Raw genomic sequence first — 21,098 nt, 5'->3', positions numbered from 1 at the left:
GTATTGACAAAGGGACAGACACATAGGTCAGTGGAGAAGAACTGAACCCAGCGTTAGATTCTATTGGCTACACAAATATGGCCAACTGATTTTTTTTACAAAGGTGCAAAGGCAGTTCAAAGGAGTAAGGATAGTTTTCATCAAATGGTTTTGGAACAATTGGACATCCATATGCAAAAAAGTGAAACTCAATCTAATCCTCACACTTCATAGAAAAATTAACTCAGTATGGCTAAGTGAAATAAGTCAGACAGAGAAAGATAAACACCACATGATCTCATTTATATGTGGAATCTAAAAAGAAAAACCAAACCAAGCTCATAGAGAACAGACTGATAGTTGCCAGAGGCGTATCTGTGTGTGTGTGTGTTTCTGTGTGTGTGTGTACATGTGCACACGTGTGCAATGGGTGAAGGGAATCAAAAGGCACAAACTTCCAGTTATAAAATAAGTCATGGGGATGTAACGTACAGCATAGTGACTAGAGTTAATAATACTCTATTATATATTTGAAACTTGCTGAAAGAGATCTTAAAAGTTCTCATCACAAGAAAAAAATTTTTTAACTATTATGGTGATGGTTTTTAACTAGACTTATTGTGGCAATTACTTCACAATATATACAACTATTGAATCATGTTGTACACCTGAAACTAATAGAATGTTATATGTCAGTTATACCTCAATAAAAAAATTAACTCAGAATGGTACATAAGTATAAAACCACGGAACTTTTAAAGGAAAACAGGAGAAAATCCTCATGATTTTAGCTTAGTCAAAGCATTAAGATATGACACCAAATCACCAGCCCATTAAAAAATTTTGATAAACTGGACTCTAATCAAACTAATACCCATTTTTTCTGTGAAAGACACTGATAAAAGAATGAGAAAAAACAAGCTACAAGTAGGGAAAAAATATTTGCAGATCTCATATCTAACAAAGGACTTGTATCAAAAATATGAAATGAACTCTCAAAATTCAACAGTAAGAAATCAACAACCCAACTTTAAAAACTGGTGGAATAATTTCAACAGATACTTTACCAAAAGTGATATAGACATGGCAAATAAGCACAAGAAAAAATGTTCAACATCACTAGCCAATAGTAAAATGCAAATTAAAACCACAGTGAGAAACCACTATACACCTAATAAAATGGCTAAAAAAATTTTTTAAATAAAATACCAAATGCTGGCAAGAATGTGAAACAGCTAGAACTCTCATGTGTTGCTAATGGGAATGAAAAATGGTACCACCATTCTGGAAAAACAGTCTGGAGATTTTTTATAAAGTTAAACATACACTTGCCATATGACCCAGCAGTCCCACTCTTGGTATTTACCCCAGAGAAATGAAAACGTACGTTCACCCAAAAACCTGTGCATGAATATTAATAGCAGCTCTATTCATAAATACCAAATACTGGAAAAAACCCAAATGTCCTTCAACAAATGAAAGGATAAACAAGCTGCAGTATATCCATATAATGGTGTATTACTCAGTAATAAAAAGGAATAAATCAAAGATACATGCAACTACATGAATGAATCTCAGTGACATTACACTAAGTGCAGGAAGCTAGTCTCAAAAGGTTATATACTCTCTGATTCCATTTATATGACATTCTGGAAAAGGTGAAACTACAGGAACAGAGAATAGATCAACGGCTACCAAGGCTTGGGGTGATAGAAGGGTTTGGCTAAAAGGAAAGCAAAAAGAGGTGTTCTTTTTTGCCTTCCTTTAGCCAACAATTTGTGATAAAATTGTTCTGGATCCTGACGGTGGTGGCTGTTACATGAAATTATACACGTGTTAGAACTGTATACCAAAAAGTCCATTTTTACTGTATGTAAATTTTAAAAAATAATTTAAAAATAGTGGCAATTGATACAGTTTATATTATATCTTGTTCCAGATAAGACTTTAAATGATTTCCTTTAATTGTAGGATGCTTGGCTAATTATCTTAAGCTAAATATAAACATAAGAAAAACATTTGCTCCCAGAACTTGCTTAAAGGTGAGCCTCAATCGGGACTTCCCTGGGTGGCGCAGTGGTTAAGAATCCGCCTGCCAATGCAAGAGACACGGGTTCAATCCCTGGTCCGGGAAGATCCCACATGCCGTGGAGCAGCTAAACCCGTGCGCGGCAACTACTGAGCCTGCGCTCTGGAGCCGGCAAGCCACAATTACTGAGCCCGTGTGCCACAACTACTGAAGCCTGCGTGCCTAGAGCCCGTGCTTGGCAACAAGAGAAGCCGCCACAATGAAAAGCCCATGCACCTCAATGAAGAGGAGCCCACGCTCGCCGCAACTTAAGAAAGCCCGCATGCAGCAACAAAGACCTAACACAGCCAAAAATAAATAAATAAATAAATTTATTTAAGAAAAAAAAGGTGAGCCTCAATCCTTGAAAAGCTGCTTACCTTAAACTCTCCTTTTTATCTCTTTGATGCTCTCACTTTCTTTTCCATCTTTCTTGGGTGCTCTACTCTGCCTCATCTCTTTCCCCCTTCTTTTCTGTGCTTTTTTCTTTATCCTAGCTTAACTGATCATATTTTAAGCTGATGTATATATTTTACACTATATATTTTGCCACGAATGAAAACAAACTTATACTCCTTGTTCTTTCTTTAAAGTTGAATGACTTGAACATTTTATATTTCCCTAAAATAAAATATTCTGTCAAATTACTTAAAGTTGGTTTTTACCTGTGAATGATTTTCAGAGCTGACATTTCCCCTTCAGTTGCTCAGGGGCTCTCAAGAAAAAAGAAAAACTTTTCCCCCCTGGTCAAATGAAAAGGCAGATTTTTTCCCCTTAAAGTTGATGTAATTTTCATTGTCTTATATTATGAAGATTAAGCTTTATATAGTCTAGATTCTTTTTTTTAAAATTACATCAGAAGTGAAATTGCATATTTAAAAAAAAAATTGAGAGGCACGCATAGCTACAGGGCATTCCAACAGTGCATTCATTTTTAGGCAAACAACCCCTTTGAAGCCAAGATATTTGTTTGCAACCAAGTAGCTATATATGAAACAATCATCTAAGAGATGGACATAAGGTTAACTTGCAAATGGTGTCACAGAGGCAGCCATTTGTGTTTAAAGGTGATAATCAGGAATTAAATTGAGCACTAGAAAAGATGTCAGATTATGAAGAAAAATGGGTTTGCGAGATTGTATTAAGAAAAAGATTTTTTTTACGGTATGCAGGCCTCTCACTGTTGTGGCCTCTCCCTTTGCAGGGCACAGGCTCTGGACGCGCAGGCCCAGAGGCCATGGCTCACAGGCCTAGCCACTCTGCGGCATGTGGCATCTTCCTGGACCGGGGCACGAACCCGTGTCCCCTGCATCGGCAGGCGGACTCTCAACCACTGTGCCACCAGGGAAGCCCCAAGAAAAAGATTTTAACTAGACTTATCGTGGTAATAATTTCACAATACAAACAAATATTGAATCATTATGTTGTACACCTGAAACTAACATAATAAGTCAATTATACCGCAATAAGAAAAGAAAAGAAAAAGAAATGAGCTGTGTTAAGAAAAAGATGAAGGAAAAACCTGCTTGTAGACTTACAAGGTAAAGGCTAGAAAAATTTGGTAGACTAAGAATTTCTGTACAAAGAGAAAATTTGAGCCAGCTCATCATATAACAAGATAGGGTTTGTTTTTTTTTTTTTTTTTTGCATAAACCAAAGAGAAAAGATGTCTTACTGTTATCTCCAATGCCATCTTCATGTTTTCTTCCACTGTCCTTTTCATTTTCATCTTCTGAGTTTTCTACTTCCTGAATAACCATCCTTTTCCCTTTGGTTTGAGTCTCAGATGCAGGTTCAGAATTTTTCAGATCTCTTTCAACCTCTAACAAGGTTTTCTGAAACATAATCGCCACATTAAAGAAAACTTTTTCCTTTAGTAAAAAGTATAACCATTCTTGCAGGTAAGAATATCAAGATATTAAAAAGTGAATAAAGATAACTAAGATAAAGCTTCTTATGGTGGTCTTTATTTTTCTTTTCAAACAACTTCACTGCTTTGTCTGATTAGAACTATACATGTCCACTGTAAAAAACTTAAAGCATAACAAGTATAAAAGAAGGAAGAAAAAAATCATCTGAAATCCTGCCACTCAGATAAACTATTGACATTCTGATGATCATCTTCCTGGATATATTTGTATACATATACAAACAGAGGTGTCCAGTTTTATACAAATTAAACCATACTATACATGTTTAAGAGTCATGTTGAAAGTTCTTTAATATTTTATGCCAACTAGAAATTTAAAAAATATATCATTTTGCTTCCTTCCTCATCTTTAACACCTTACTGAGGTATAACTGACATAAACTGCACATACTTAAAGAGCACAAGTTTTAATAGATTTTGATGTAATATCATTCACAAAACGTTTCTTCCTATCTTTTTGTTATGATTCCCTTTTGCTCATCCCTGCAACCACTGTTCTTTCTGTTACGATAGATTAGTTTGTATTTTCCAGTTTTTTATATAAGTAGAATCAAAATACATGTACTCTTTTTGTCTGGCTTCTTTCACTTAGCATAATTATTTTGAAATTTATCCACGTCGTCTTATGAACCTATTAGTTCATTCCCTTTTATTGTTCAGTAGTATTCTATTATATGCTTATAAAATGATTTGTTTATCCATTCACCTATTGATGGACATTTTAGGCTATTTTCAGTTTTTGGCAATTACAAATGAAGCCATTATAAACATTCGTGCTTAAATCTTTGTATGGACATATGCTTGTATTTTTCTTGGTGAATACTCGGAGTGGAATGACTGGGTCATGCGGTAGGCGTATGATTGTTTTGTTTAACTTTTTACCTGTATTCCAAAGCAGTGGGATCATTTTATATTCCCAAGTTTCAGTTCTCCCACATGCCCACCAACACTTAGTATGGTCAATCATTTTCATTTTAGCTAACAGGTTTGTAGTGGTATCTCTTGTGGTTTTATGTTTCTCTAATGACTAATGACATTGAGCATCTTTTCATGTGCTTATTTTCCATTCACATAACTTTGGGTGACGTGTCTGATCAAATATCTTGCTTATTTTTCATCAACCTGTTTGTTTTCTTGAGTTTTTAAAGTTCTGTATATATTCAGGACACAAGCCCTTTGTTGGATACATGATTGCAACTATTTTCCCCCAGTCTATGGCTTGTCTTTTTATTCTTCTGATAGAATAAATAAAAACTTTTTAATTTTGATGAAGCCCGATTATCAACTTTTTATAGATTATGCCTCTGTGTCACACCTAAGGAATATTTGTCTCATCCAAGGTCATAAAGATTTTCTCTTATGTTTTCTTCTAGAACTTTCATACTCCAAGTCTTATATTAAGGTATATGATCCGCTTTGAGTTAATCTTTACATATGGTTAAGGTAAAAATGCATTTGGTTAAGGTCTAAAGTTAATATGTAAACATGAACTTATGTTGGATAGTAAAATTAAAAGTGGTTTTCCTTGTTTCAATTTTTTTTTAGAATATTAAAATGCTAACTTTTTAATGAACATACCATTATAAAAAGGAAATACTATGGGGTGAAGATGTGTTCCTAAGCTGCACCCTAAACCTAATCCACTGAAATGCTGACTTGATAAATGCAGCTGATACAGTAGGGACATCAGCTGCCTCTCAGAAAGAGTTAGATAACCTGAAAGGTATGTGGAAACAGTGACAACTTATTGGTGGAAGACAGTTCTCCAGGGGTTTCCCATATTTCTAAATATATTATAAGCAGAGGAGCTAAACCACCTTTGTTCTAGACTTTATTTTTTCTTTGATTTATAACAACAGGAATTTATTTCTCAGTTCTGAAGACTGGGAAGTCCAAGTTTAAGGTGCTAGCAGATTTGGTTTCTGGTGAGGGCCTGCTTTCTGGTTCACAGACAGCCTGTGTTCCTGCTGTATCTGCACTTGGTGAAAGGGACCTAGATTATCTTTTTAAGGATGTTTGTACTGACAACAGCCCTGGGAAATAGAGAATGCCCTATGTGGGCATTCTGCCGCCCACACGGAACTTGGTGGCCAGGGTAACGGACATGGGCTTCAAGCTCATCAGCTTGCCATGCCATGAGTAGCAAAGTCTTTTGTGCCTGACCCAGGAATCTTGTATATTCTTCTAGGCCACCTTGCTAATTTACATGTAGGGTAAACTCTCAGGCCCTTCACAGCTCTTGACACTTACCTCCACTCCTTAGGATTGAATACAGATCCCCTAAGTGCATATCTGAGTCAGTTTACTGTTAGGGATGCTATGGTTACCACGCAAATTAAGGAATAAACACTCTTTTATGGCCATCAAGCTCCTGCTTAATCCTACCTAGGAAAGTTCTACACCATTTGCATAATAAATTGAACTTGGCTCAAAGAAAAGAACTGCCTACAAAGCTTCAGGAAAGAGAAAATTATTTGTCCTTCAGGAGTAGGTTTATGATTTTGGACAATTTAAGAGCCAGCTTTCTTCCACTTCAAATAGACGTTAACACTGGGAATATCTGAGATGTACCTCTCTTTTTTTTTTTAACATCTTTATTGGAGTATAATTGCTTTACAATGGTATGTTAGTTTCTGCTTTATAAACAAGTGAATCAGCTATACATATAAATATATCCCCATATCTCTTCCCTCTTGCGACTCCCTCCCACCCTCCCTATCCCACTCCTCTAGGTGGTCACGAAGCACCAAGCTGATCTCCCTGTGCTATGTGGCTACTTCCCGTGAGCTATCGGTTTTACATTCGGTAGTGTATATATGTCCATGCCACTCTCTTTGTCCCAGCTTCCCCTTCCCCCTCCCCGTGTCCTCAAGTCCATTCTCTGCATCCACCTCACTACAAATAACTCAATTTCGTTTCTTTTTGTGGCTGAGTAATATGCCACTGTTTATATGTGCCACATCTTCTTTATCCATTCATCTGTCGATGGACACTTACGTTGCTTCCATGTCCTAGCTACTGTAAATAGAGCTGCAATGAACATTGTGATACATGACTATTTTTTGAATTATGGTTTTCTCAGGGTATATGTCCAGTAGTGGGATTGCTGGGTCGTATGGTAGTTCTATTTTTAGTTTTTTAAGGAACCTCCATACTGTTCTCCATAGTGGCTGTATCAGTTTCCACTCCCTCCAACAGTGCAAGAGGGTTCCCTTTTCTCCACACCCTCTCCAGCATTTGTTGTTTGTAGATTTTTTGATGAAGTCCATTCTAACTGGTGTGAAGTGATACCTCACTGCAGTTTTGATTTGCATTTCTCTAATAATTAGTGATGTTGAGCAGCTTCTCATGTGCTTCTTGGCCATCTGTATATCTTCTTTGGAGAAATGTCTATTTAGGTCTTCTGCCCATTTGTGGATTGGGCTGTATGTTTTTTTGATATTGAGCTGCAAGAGCTGCTTGTAAATTTTGGAAATTAATCCTTTGTCAGTTGCTTCATTTGCAAATATTTTCTCTCATTCTGAGGGCTGTCTTTTCGTGCTGTTTATGTTTTCCTTTGCTGTTCAAAAGCTTTTAAGTTTCATTAGGTCCCATTTGTTTATTTTTCTTTTTATTTCCATTTCTCTAGGAGCTGGGTCAAAAAGGATCTTGCTGTGATTTATATCATAGAGTGTTCTGCCTATGTTTTCTTCTAGGAGTTTTAGAGTGTCTGGCCTTATATTTAGGTCTTTAATCCATTTTGAGTTTATTTTTGTGGTGTTAGGGAGTGTTCTAATTTCATCCTTTTACATGTAGCTGTCCAGTTTTCCCAGCACCATTTATTGAAGAGGCTGTCTTTTCTCCATTGTATATTCTTGCCTCCTTTATCAAAAATAAGGTGACCATATGTGCTTGGGTTTATCTCTGGGCTTTCTATCCTGTTCCATCGATCTATATTTCTGTTTTTGTGCCAGTACAATACTGTCTTGATTGCTGTAGCTTTGTAGTATAGTCTGAAGTCAGGGAGCCTGATTCCTCCAGGTCCATTTTTCTTTCTCAAGATTGCTTTGGCTATACGGGATCTTTTGTGTTTTCATACAAATTATGCAATTTTTTGTTCCAGTTCTGTGAAAATATGCCAGTGGTAGTGTGATAGGGGTTGCACTGAATCCGTAGATTGCTTTGGGTAGTATAGTCATTTTCACAATGTTGATTCTTCCAATCCAAGAACATGGTATATCTCTCCATCTATTTGTATCATCTTTAATTTCTTTCATCAGTGTGTTATAGTTTTCTGCATACAGGTCTTTTGTCTTCTTAGGTAGGTTTGTTCCTAGGTGTGTTATTCTTTTTGTTGCAATGGTACATGGGAGTGTTTCCATAATTTCACTTTCAAATTTTTCATCATTACTGTAAAGGAATGCAAGAGATTTCTGTGCATTAATGTTACATCCTGCTATTTTACCAAGTTCATTGATTACCTGTAGTAGTTTTTCAGTAGCATCTTTAGGATTCTCTATGTATAGTATCATATCAACTGCAAACAGTGACAGCTTTACTTCTTTTCCGATATGGATTCCTTTTATTTCTTTTTCTTCTCTGCTTGCTGTGGCTAAAACTTCCAAAACTATGATGAATAATAGTGGTAAGAGTGGGCATCCTTGTCTTGTTCCTGATCTTAGTGGAAATGGTTACAGTTTTTCACCATTGAGTATGATGTTGGCCGTGGGTTTGTCATATATGGCCTTTATTATGCTGAAGTAAGTTCCATGTATGCCTACTTTCTGGAGGGTTTTTATCATAAATGGGTGCTGAATTTTGTTGAAAGCTTTTTCTGCATCTATTGAGATGATCATATGGTTTTTATTCAATTTGTTAATATGGTGTATCACATTGATTAATTTGCATATATTGAAGTTTCCTTGCATTCCTGAGATAAACCCCACGTGATCATGGTGTACAATCCTTTTAATGTGATGTTGGATTCTGTTTGCTAGTATTTTGTTGACGATTTTTGAATCTATGTTTATCAGTGATATTGGCCTGTAGTTTTGTGACTTCTTTGTCTGGTTTTGGTATCAGGGTGATGGTGGCCTCGTAGAATGAGTTTGAGAGTGTTCCTCCCTCTGCTATATTTTGGAAGAGTTTGACAAGGATAGGTGTTAGCTCTTCTATAAATGTTTGATAGAATTTTCTTGTGAAGCCATGTGGTCCTGGGCTTTTGTTTGTTGGAAGAGTTTTAATCAGTTTCAATTTCAGTGCTTGTGATTGGTCTCTTCATATTTTCTATTTCTCCCTGTTTCAGTCTCAGAAGGTTGTGCTTTTCTAAGAATTTGTCCAGTTCTTCCAGGTTGTCCATTTTATTGGCATAGCATTGCTTGTAGTAATCTCTCATGATCCTTTGTATTTCTGCAGTGTCAGCTGTTACTTCTCCTTTTTCATTTCTAATTCTATTGATTTGAGTCTTCTCCCTTTTTTTCTTGATGAGTCTGGCTAATGGTTTATCAATTTTGTTTTTCTTCTCAAAGAACCAGCTTTTAATTTTATTGATTTTTGCTATTTTTTCCTTCATTTATTTCTGATCTGATCTTTATGATTTCTTTCCTTCTGCTAACTTTGGGGGTTTTGGTTCTTCTTTCTCTAATTGCTTTAGGTGTAAAGTTAGGTTCTTTCTTTGAGACGTTTCTTGTTTCTCTTAAGGTAGTATTGTATCACTATAAACTTCCCTCTTAGTACTGATTTTGCTACATCCCATAGGTTTAGTGTCATGATGTTTTCATTGTCCTTTGTTTCTAGGTATTTTTTGATTTCCACTTTGATTTCTTCAGTGATCTCTTGGTTATTAAGCAGTGTATTGTTTAGCCTCCATGTGTTTGTATTTTTTACAGATCTTTTCCTGTAATTAATATCTAGTCTCACAGCATTGTGGTCGGAAAAGATACTTTATACGATTTGAATTTTCTTAAATTCACCAAGCCTTGATTTGTGACCCAAGATATGATCTATCCTGGAGAATGTTCCATGAGCACTTGAGAAGAAAGTGTATTCTGTTGTTTTGGGATGGAATGTCCTATAAATATCAATTAGGTCCATCTTGTTTAATGTATCATTTAAAGCTTGTGTTACGTTATTTATTTTCATTTTGGATGATCTGTCCATTGGTGAAAGTGGGGTGTTAACGTCCCCTACTATGATTGTGTTACTGTCAATTTCCCCTTTTATGGCTGTTAGCATTTGCCTTATGTATTGAGGTGCTCCTATGTTGGGTGCATAAATATTTACAATTGTCATATCTTCTTTTTGTATTGAGCCCTTGATCATTATGTAGTGTCCTTCTTTGTCTCTGGTAATAGTCTTTACTTTAAATTATATTTTGTCTGATATGAGAATTGCTACTCCAGCTTACTTTTGATTTCCATTTTCATGGAATATCTTTTTCCATCCCCTTTCAGTCTGTATGTGTCCTTAGGTCTGAAGTGGGTCTCTTGTAGACAGCATAAGTACGGGTCTTGTTTTTGTATACATTCAGCCAGTCTGTTTCTTTTGGTTGGAGCATTTAATCCATTTACATTTAAGGTAATTATTGATGTGTATGTTCCTATTAACATTTTCTAAATTTTTGTCGTTTGTTATTGTAGGTCTTTTCCTTCTCCTGTGTTTCCTGCCTAGAAAAGTTCCTTGAGCATTTGTTGTAAAGCTTGTTTGGTGGTGCTGTATTCCCTTAGGTTCTGTTTGTCTGTAAAGGTTTTAATTTCTCTGTTGAATCTGAATGAGATCCTTGCTGGGTAGAGTAATCTTGGGTGTAGGTTTTTCCCTTTCATCACTTTAAATATGTCCTGCCACTCCCTTCTGGCTTGCACAGTTTCTGCTGAAAGATCAGCTGTTAACCTTATGGGGAGTCCCTTGTATGTTGTTGTTTTTCCCTTGATGCTCTTAATATTTTTTCTCTGTATTTAAATTTTGATAGTTTGATTAATACGTGTCTTGGCATGTTTCTCCTTGGATTTATCCTGTATGGGACTCTGCGCTTCCTGGAGTTGACTATTTTCTTTCCCATGTTAGGGAAGTTTTCAACTATAATCTCATCAAATATTTTCTTTTTCTCTTCTTTTTCAGGGACCCGTATAATTCGAATGTTGGTGCGTTTAATGTTGTCCCAGAGGTCTCTGAGACTGTCCTCAATTCTTTCCATTCTTTTTTCTTTATTCTGCTCTGCAGTAGTTATTTCCACTATTTTATCTTCCAGGTCACTTATCTGTTCTTCTTCAGTTATTCTGCTATTGATTCCTTCTAGAGAATTTTTATTTCATTCATTGTGTTGTTCATCATTGTTTGTTTGCTCTTTAGTTCTTCTAGGTCCTTGTTAAACGTTTGTTGTATTTTCTCCATTCTATTTCCAAGATTTTGGATCACCTTTACTATCATTATTCTGAATTCTTTTTCAGGTAGACTGCCTATTTCCTCTTCATTTATTTGGCCTGGTGGGTTTTTCACCTTGCTCCTTCATCTGATGTGTGTTTCTCTGTCTTCTCATTTTGCTTAACTTACTGTGTTTGGGGTCTCCTTTTCGCAGGCTGCAGGTTTGTAGTTCCCATTGTTTTTGGCGTCTACCCCCACTGGCTATGGTTGGCTCAGTGGGTTGTGTAGGCTTCCCTGTGGAGGGGACTGGTGCCTGTGTTCTGGTGGATGAGGCTGGATCTTGTCTTTCTGGTGGGCAGGTCTGTGTCTGGTGGTGTGTTTTGCATTTTCTATGATCTGATTATGATTTTAGGCAGCCTTTCTGCTGAAGGGTGGGGTTGTGTTCCTGCCTTGCTAGTTGTTTGGCATAGGGTGTACAGCACTGTTGCTTGCTGGTCGTTGAGTGGAGCTGGGTCTTGGCGTTGAGATGGAGATTTCTGGGATATTTTTGCTGTTTGATATTACATGGAGCTGGGAGGTCTGTGGTGGACCAATGTCCTGAACTCAGCTCTCCCACCTCAGAGGCACAGGCCTGACTCCCAGCCTGGTCACCAAGACCCTGTCATCCACACAGCTCAGAATAAAAGGGAGAAAAAAAGAAAGAAGGGAAGTAAAAAATAAATAAAATAAAGTTATAAAATAAAGAATAATTTTTAAAAATAAAAACAAAATTTGAAAATAATAAAATAGAAAGAAAGAAGAGAGCAACCAAACCAAAGAACAGTTCCACCAATGATAACAGATGCTAAAAACTATACTAAAAAAACCCCCAAAAAACGGACAGACAGAACCCTAGGACAAATGGTAAAAGCAAAGCTATACAGACAAAATCACAGAAGCATACACATACACACTCACAAAAAGAGAAAAAGGAAAAAAAAAAAAATATATATATATATCATTGCTTCCAAAGTCCACTCCCTCAATTTGGGATGATTCGTTGTCTATTCAGGTATTCCATAGATGCAGGGTACATCAAGTTGATTGTGGAGATTTAATCCTCTGCTCCTGAGGCTGCTGGGAGAGATTTCCCTTTCTCTTCTTTGTTTGCACAGCTCCTGGGGTTCAGCTTTGGATTTGGCCCTGCCTCTGCGTGTAAGTCGCCTGAGGGCTTCTGTTCCCGCTCAGACAGGACGGGGTTAAAGGAGCATCTGATTAGGGGGCTCTGGCTCCCTAAGGCCGGGGGCAGGCCGGGTACGGAATGTGGGGCAAGCCTGCGGTGGCAGAGGCCGGTGTGATGTTGCAACAGCCTGAGGCGTGCCATGTGTTCTCCTGGGGAAGTTGTCCCTGGATCACAGGACCCTGGTAGTGGCAGGCTGCACAGGCTCCCAGGAGGGGAGGTGTGGATAGTGATCTATGCTTGCACACAGGCTTCTTGGTGGCTGCAGCAGCAGCCTTAGCATTTCATGCCCGTCTCTGCGGTCCATGCTGATAGCCGCGGCTCATGCCCACCTCTGGAGCTTGTTTCGGCAGTGCTCTGAATCCCCTCTCCTTGCGCACCACAGAACGAGGCAAGAAAAAGTCTCTTGCCTCTTCGGCAGTTCCAGACTTTTCCCCCCAGACTCCCTCCCAGCTAGCTGTGGTGCAGTAGCCCCCTTCAGGCTATGTTCACACAGCCAACCCCAGTCCTCTCCCTGGGATCTGACCTCCGAAGCCAGAGCCTCAGCTCCCAGCCCCTGCCCGCCCCAGCAGGTGAGAAGACAAGCCTCTCGGGCTGGTGAGTGCTGGTCAGCACCGATCCTCTGTGCAGGAATGTCTCTGCTTTGCCCTCCACACGCCTGTTGCTGCGCTCTTCTCCGTGGCCCCGAAGCTTCCCCCCTCCGCCACGTGCAGTCTCCATCCACGAAGGGGCTTCCTAGTGTGTGGAAAGCTTTCCTCCTTCACAGCCCCCTCCCACTGGTGCAGGTCCCTTCCCTATTCTTTTGTCTCTGCTTTTTCTTTTCTATTTTGCCCTACCCAGGTACGTGGGGAGTTTCTTGCCTTTTGGGAGGTCTGGGTTCTTCTGTCAGCGCTCAGTAGGTGTTCTGTAGGAGTTGTTCCACATGTAGATGTATTTCTGATGTATCTGTGGGAAGGAAGGTGATCTCCACATCTTACTCTTCCACCATCTTGAAGCTCCTCATACCTATTTCTTAAAGCTGTGTCCTAATCCTCGACATCATTTTTCCAGCAAGACTGATATCATTTTAACATAAATACAGAAATAGCAAACTATAGAATTAGGTGAGGTATCACTTTCTGTACTTACTTTGGCCAACTCATTATCAGGTTCAACAGTCAGTACTTTATTCAAATCTTTTATAGCTTCCCGGAGCTTGTTTTGATGTTTATACGTAGTGGCACGGCGCAGAAGAGCTGAAAATTTACCAAAATAAAAGACATACTTTAACATATGGCATTATGGTTATAACACACTTTTCAAGTGTAAGTATATATGTAACATAGAACAGTTTAGAATGCAATTGTGCAAACTACACCAACTTCCAACGACCTGGCCCTCTGGGTGCTCCAGTCCCTGCCAGCTCCTCCAAGGGCTGAGAGACTCGGTACCTCACCCCTCAGAAGCACCATGCTGTGCTACAATAATGGGAAGGTCTTCACTAAACAGTAACACGTTCCTCCTTATAATCATCACTAGTATTATTTCCACTTTATGAACATTTAGAAAACCCCTCCTTTAAATTTAGTACATTACTGACCAGCACCTGACCCAGAATCTGGGCTGTTAGTGAAATCTCTATAGCACAGGGAACTGAAGGAATCCTGGTGATTATGTCAACTAGGTTCAGAAATTGAATACTTTAGCAATTTGTATCAGGGTTTTTTTTTTTTTTTTTGTAGGTTACAATATCTAATTTGATCATTTTTTAATACTGAAATGAATGCCTTCCTAGTCCAATTGTTATTAATTATATAATGAGAGAATTTTGTGTAGTTAGACATGATTTTGAAAAGAATCAGTCTTGGTAATTCTGAAAAGTGAGATATTTATATCTGATTTAATACACTTTTATTTTTTTATTTTAGATTTTTTTTTTTTTGATGTGGACCATTTTTAAAGTCTTTATGGAATTTGTTACAATAATGCTTCTGTTTTATGTTTTGGTTTTTTGGCCACAGGCATGTAGGATCTTAGCTTCCCAACCAGGCATTGAACCCACACCCCCTGCATTGGAATGTGAAGTCTTAACCACTGGACTGCCAGGGAAGTCCCAATATGCTATTTTAAAACAAATTTCACTAGTTTGATTTTAGTCCTAGAATGAGCCACGAAAATCTAGAGGATAAATCATTTTATCATAAGTGTAATCAAAATTGTAGCATAAGTACAAGTTTAGCTTTTACTATTACTACTCAGATTTTAGAAGGGATTGTCCATAAAGAAATATTCATGATATAACAATTACCATTTTTAAAGACTTTTTACTTTGGAAAATACTTTAGATTCACATAAAGTTGCAAAGCTAATACAGATAGTTCTCATATACCTTCACCCAGCTTTCACTAATGCTAACATCTTATATGTAACTACGGTATTTTTGCCAAAACTAATAACATTGGTACAATACTGTCAACTAAACTACAGGCTTTCTTTGGATTTCACCAATTTCTCCACTAATGTCCTTTTTCTGTTCCAGGATGTAATCAAATACCACATTGCATTCAGAGCAATTATTTTTTGAGTAAAAAATAAAATTTTCAACAGGAAGATATTTATCCACTTAAGAAAACCTAAGACTTTTCAATGCTTTATGGCCATAATGATGGCCATAGTGGCTCTGTCAAATTTTTTTTTAAATAGTGAAGATTCTGGTGCTTAAGGAATTATTCAATCAAGGAAGAATGAAAACAGAAGGCCATTCTACTGGCAGAAGAGTAGCACAGTGGTTGAATGTGGGCTCCTGATGTCTCATCCAGTGTTGAGTCCTGGCTCTGTCACTTACTAGCAGTGTGATCTTAGGTGAGTTGTTCAATCTCTCTATGCCTCAGTGTCCTTTTGTAAAATGAGTGTGCTAATAATAGTACCTGCACATTTACTGAGCTGTTGTGAAAATTAATGGAGTTAATACATGTACTACATGGCACAGGGCCTGGCACAGTGATGGTGTGGGCCCATCAGGAGATCGTAAAACCTTTACCAGGCACCTGCCTAAAGCTGGGAGCCCACTGGTACTCTGTGATAGAGACAACATACAGGCACGGGAGAACTCTACTGGGGAAAGGAGAGCAATCTATTATGATGACAGTCAGTCTGATGCACCGGGATCCACCCTCAGCACAACCATGGTTTCTGCCCATCCATGTTTGTAGGCACGTGAAGAAAAATTAAGTGGTTATATTTATCTGAATCCGTAAGTATTTAAAGAAATAGAATGAGTCTGTTATAATTTATGCCACTTCCTTTTGGAATGACTCCCTGATAACAGAAAAGGAGAGTGGAGTCTGACTTGCATACTTCAGGCTCGGACCACAGCAAGGTGGTGCAGTCACTGAGACAGGAAATCAGAACAGAGGACAGGTGTTGGTGGAAAGACGTAGTCAGTTTTAGACACATTTAATTTAAAATGTCTATGGACATCTAGGTGGAAAAGCCCACAAAGCAGCTGGTAGAAAGTTCTAGAGCTCTGGTGTGGACTTATTGTATTATATTAATACATATTTTTAAATCTATATTAAATTATACTTAAATTTATTTTTGAATAAAAAGATACAGTTCAATAAGCCAGTCACAAGAAGATAAATACTGTATGATTTCATTCATATGACATACCTAAAATAATAAAATCACAGAGACAGAAAGTAGACTGGTGGTTGCCAGAGGCTGGGGTGGGTGGAGAGAATAGAGAGTTGCGGTTTAATGGGTGCACTTTCAGATTTAAAAAGTTCTGGAGATGGATGGTAGTGATGACTGCACAACAATATGAATGTACTTAATACCACCGAACTATTCACTTAAAAATGATTAAGGTGGTAAATTTTATGTCAATTTTACCACAATAAAAAAAAAATTGAAAGAAAAAAACACAAACCACAATTCAAATGCAAGCATGAGATATTTCTTTTAAAACACATGTACACTTTATTCAATCAGTCATCTGGGATTATTAGCTACTTCAATGCAAATAATTAGGAACTTAAATTCCAAGTTAAACTTGAAATTAAAAGTAACTTGAGGAAGGTAATGATTCACATATAGAAATCTGAGTTTATCTGAAATATTTTTAGTGTAAATATAAGTGTCTACAAATGGTCTTTAACAGATCCTGTTGCAAATTTAAAGGTATTCTATAAACACTTTTACCCTTTAAGTTCCCAGGTTCTAACTCCAAGACCTTTTCACAATCCTGAAAAGCACTATTCCAGTTCTGTAATTTGAGTTCTGCTTGAGCACGATTGTTATAGGCTGCTACCGTGGGAAGCACTGATATGCTCCTGTAAAAGAAACACTTAATGGCAACAAGCAGATGACAGGAAAACATAAGATAGAGAAACTCATCTAAAGTTGTAAGTAAAACAATCACAGCTCGTGTTATGGGTGCAATTGTGTCCCCGCAAATTCATATGTTGAAATCCTAACCCCCAGCACCTCAGAACGTAACTATACTTGGAGATAGTCTTTAAAGAGATAATTAAGTTAAAGTGAGGTCATGAGGGTGTTCCCTAATCCAATATGACTGGTGTCATTATAAGAAGACGAGATTAGGACACAGACATGCACAGAGGAAAGCTCACTTGAAGACACAGAGAGAAGATGGCCATCTACAAGCCAAGGAGAGAGGCATCAGAAGAAACCAACCCTACAGACACTTTGATCTCAGACTTCTAACCTCCAGAGCTGTGAGAAAATACATTTCTGTTGTTTAAGCCACTCAGTCTGTGACAGTTTGTATGGCAGCTCTAGCAAACGAATATGGCTTGCATCATCAAAAATAATAACATACAATTCTATAAACATATTAAATCAATGTTTGGACAGATGCTTAAATATCCAGTTAAGAGATTTAAAGTTGACTCTGGCTTTAGAAGTGACAGGATCACTTAAATACCCACAGATCTCTTAAAAACCCAGTTTAGTTAACATCAAATATCAAATACATATTTTTTTACTCTTTAGGGACAAGTTTCTAGTACAAAAAAAAAGGAGCAACCAACCACAACTAATATCCTTTATTAAGTTGTTATTGTGTTAACAGATACAAATTAGTCTGTAATCTAAAAGTAAATTTAAATCTAAGGAAATGATAATTTTATCAAAGGAATTTAATTGAAGGAAACAAGAGAGTAGTAGTAATTGAGGAATACAGACCTTAAGAGAGTAAATTTTGCTATATTAAGGGTATGAATGCAAAATAATTAATGAAAAGAATTTAAAACCTACCTGGCTGTTGCTTAAAAAACTGATTTGGAATGCTGTAAAATAATGTATTCCTAGATATAGCAAACATAAGGGTATCGGTGCACTAAATTTTCTAAATCCAGAAAAAAAAATGGGAAAGTCACAAAAAGTGTCAATTTACTAAGATCATTAAAGATGAATATAAAGAAATTACACAGTTGGGTAGAGACCAAACATAGAAAATACATGTAAGAATAAATAACACGAGTACCTGACACTGAGTACTTCCCACATGCCAGGCACTAAACAGTCAACTCATTTAATCCTCATTATAATCCACGGAGGAGGCATTACTGCTCTTACGATTTTACAGATGAGAAAATAGATGTAACGGAAAGGTTAAGTAACATGCCCAAGGCCACAAGCTTGGAAATGGTAGAGTCAGGATTTAAATCCCAACTGTCTACTCCAGCACCTGTTCTATTTACCATCGTGTTACCCTGCCTTTCAGCATGTTGTTTTATTTAATCCTCACAGCTGCTCTGAAGTAGGCACTGTTATAGTCTCATTGCACTGAGAAGACTGAGGTAAGAGAGGTGAAGAATCTACCCAAGGCCAGAAAAGTGGCAATTTGAGTTCCCTTAACCATTGCAATATGCTGCTTTAATTCTGCAGCTCTGTGATTTCTTCAAAGAGGAAGACAAGAAAAGTTTGTTCCCTGTAATAGGCAAGAGATTCTCCACTGGTGGAAATCTACAAAAAGACAAACAAAATTCCAGAGCTGACATCCACCTGCCTGAACAGGGGAGGCTGTACTGAATGAATGATACCTCAATATCCTCTTTACTTTGTATATTCACTTAAACAGTTGAGCAAACTTCTTTACAGACACCAACAACATTAAAAAAAAATTTTCTTTCCAAAGGTGGAAGCAAGATCGTACAGAGTTTAGCTCTAAGATAGCATTAGTGGTTGTATAAGCACAGTTTGTCTCTAACAATATTTTAGGAAATTAGTTTACTTTTCATAGACTGTAAGAGCTTCATAAGTTCATGCAAGCGTACAATGAACATCTACTATGAACCAGGTACTCTGCTGGGTATTAGGGATACAATGATATTAAAAAAATGACAAGTGGGCTATATTCTTGCAGAGCTTACAGTCCAGTTAGTGCCAAATCACACACACTTGAATTGTACCTCCAACAAAGTAGAGTTAAGATCACTATATGGGTATGTAAATTGGGGGGGGTTAAACTGAGTAGGGTGGAGGTTTAACCTAGTCTGAAAAGTAAAGGCAGACTTCCCCAAAAAAGTGAGACATGGGCTGAGATCTGAAGAATAAGTCAGAATTAACTAAATCATGAGAAGAGGGGAAAGTATGCTAGATGGAGGACCCAGCATATGCAAAGGCCCTGTGGTGGGAGGTAGCACCATAAGTACTAGGATCCAGGCAGTCTGACTATAGAACCTGAGTTCTTAACCTCTATGCTATATGAACTTTCTGTCGAGTTCCATTCAGACAGCTTCTATTTTCTCTGTAAAACAGTAAAGTTAGAACCTCTGTCAAAAGTGGGGATGAAGTGGGAGCTTGGAGGTTTAAGGAAATTATTGAGAAAACAAGGCAAACGCAAGTGAATTTATGATAAATCACAAGTACAATATCTTAAGTGGTTCTGACACTGATTATTTAGCTTATTTACATCATTTCAACAATTAAATTTAAACATTATCATTTTTTTAAATGGCAAGTTTGCGCTTTCCTGATGGTGCAGTGGTTAAGAATCCGCCTGCCAATGCAGGGGACATGGGTTCGAGCCCTGGCCCAGGAAGATCCCACATGCCGCAGAGCAACTAAACCTGTGCACCACAACTACTGAGCCTGCTCTCTAGAGCCCTCAAGCCACAACTACTGAAGCCCGTGGGCCTAGAGACCGTGCTCCACGACGAGAGAAGCCACTGCAATGAGAAGCCCGTGCACCACAACGAAGAGTAGGCCCCACTTGCCACAACTAGAGGAAGCCTGCGCACAGCAATGAAGACCCAACACAGCCAAAAAAATAAAATAAATAAATTAAAACATAAATAAACAAATAAATGGCAAGTATAAACCACAACGAAAATCTGCTCACCGAGTATAATACATCACAGCCTCTTCATAATCTCCTGCGTTAAAAGCTTCATTACCTTTCTCCTTTTCATGAATAGCAAGAAAATCCTTTTCCTTCTCAGTTAGACCTAGAAATAAATGTTACCTGCTATAAGTAAAAACATAACTTAGTATAACTTTAACAAATTTAAATCCAAGAATGCTTATTTTAACAGAAGCAGAAAATTATAAAATAAATAAAAGAAGATAAAAGTTTCCTAATTTTAGAGATATTTCTTTTCTTTTTTTTAATTTATCAGAATTTTTGAAGGTTTAGATTTTTTGAATAATTGTTTTGTTTTACTTTAATGGTACTATACACCTGTGGACTTCAAGTGAAAACAACCTGCTCCATCTTTTTGTTTTGAGGCAAAAAGAAAAAAATTTGAGGGATTTGGAGGAAAAAGATGATTTGAAAAAGGGAATGAAAAATGAATTACAGTAAAAAAAATAGGTTTACATATATATTTTTAAGTCTTACTAAATTTAAATATCGTAACTCTTACTCATAAAATTAAGAAGTTAAAGGATAGAATGGAATTTGTTAGAGGTGGTAAGCTCTAGGAGAAAATCCATAAACTTTTCATGGAAATCTGCAGCACTTAAAAGAGAATGTCTTTGGGTCAACAGCTTTTATTGTATTTCAAAAAATTTAGAGACTACTAAATTATTCTTATTTTCCCCCAATTACCTGCTGTATCTAGTCTTGTCTCAATTTTAGACAAATGCAACTTGTTGTTTACTACAGTTTTTTCTTTGTAATCTTCATCAATTTTCGCACATTCCTTTTCCACGTCAAATCTTAAATGAAATAATAATAAAACTAGAAAAAAAGCTCAATACAAACAAGAGAGTAAAATTTATTATTGATATTCTTGTATTTGTATCACCATGCCTTTAGAAATAATATTCCAAAAATATATGATAGGTTTGTATTAGAAGTCATCTCTATTCTTTCCTAGAAAACATGGAATTTAGTGAGAACTTAAATATTAATCAGACGTAAACTGTGTGGAACTTTGGTATTAAAATTGTGACCAATTTCTCTTAATTTAAAAATTTGTTATTTTTTATTTTCGATGGCTATAAGTATTACATTAGTTATTTTTGGTTACCCTTATAAATAAAAGGATGCAATAGTTTTTTATTTACTGAAAAACAAAATCAAGAGTGCTTAATCCAAATACTCTTAGTACTCT

At 37.1% G+C, this 21,098-nt stretch overlaps 1 protein-coding gene across 5 annotated transcripts in view; it reads right to left on the bottom strand.

Moving 5' to 3' along the window:
- SPAG1 (sperm associated antigen 1) overlaps window positions 1–21,098 on the bottom strand; it is a 99,756-nt gene that overhangs the window by 54,919 nt on the left and 23,739 nt on the right. For 4 of the 5 annotated variants that reach the window (XM_073794633.1, XM_033842919.2, XM_033842920.2 and 1 more), the window contains 5 exons: window positions 20,591–20,700; window positions 19,883–19,988; window positions 16,717–16,847; window positions 13,663–13,769; window positions 3,723–3,882 (listed from right to left, as the gene is read on the bottom strand). In XM_073794633.1, the coding sequence (XP_073650734.1) occupies window positions 3,723–3,882; window positions 13,663–13,769; window positions 16,717–16,847; window positions 19,883–19,988; window positions 20,591–20,700 (614 nt within the window). The remainder of the gene's footprint in view (window positions 1–3,722; window positions 3,883–13,662; window positions 13,770–16,716; window positions 16,848–19,882; window positions 19,989–20,590; window positions 20,701–21,098) is intronic. The other variant, XM_033842923.2, reaches the window with a different exon arrangement.

The sequence above is a fragment of the Tursiops truncatus genome, chromosome 17, assembly GCF_011762595.2.
Source record: "Tursiops truncatus isolate mTurTru1 chromosome 17, mTurTru1.mat.Y, whole genome shotgun sequence".
In the NCBI taxonomy this organism is placed as follows: domain Eukaryota; kingdom Metazoa; phylum Chordata; class Mammalia; order Artiodactyla; family Delphinidae; genus Tursiops; species Tursiops truncatus.
The sequence above is the reverse complement of the archived record's forward strand: the minus strand, read 5'-3'. Positions and strand labels throughout refer to the sequence as shown.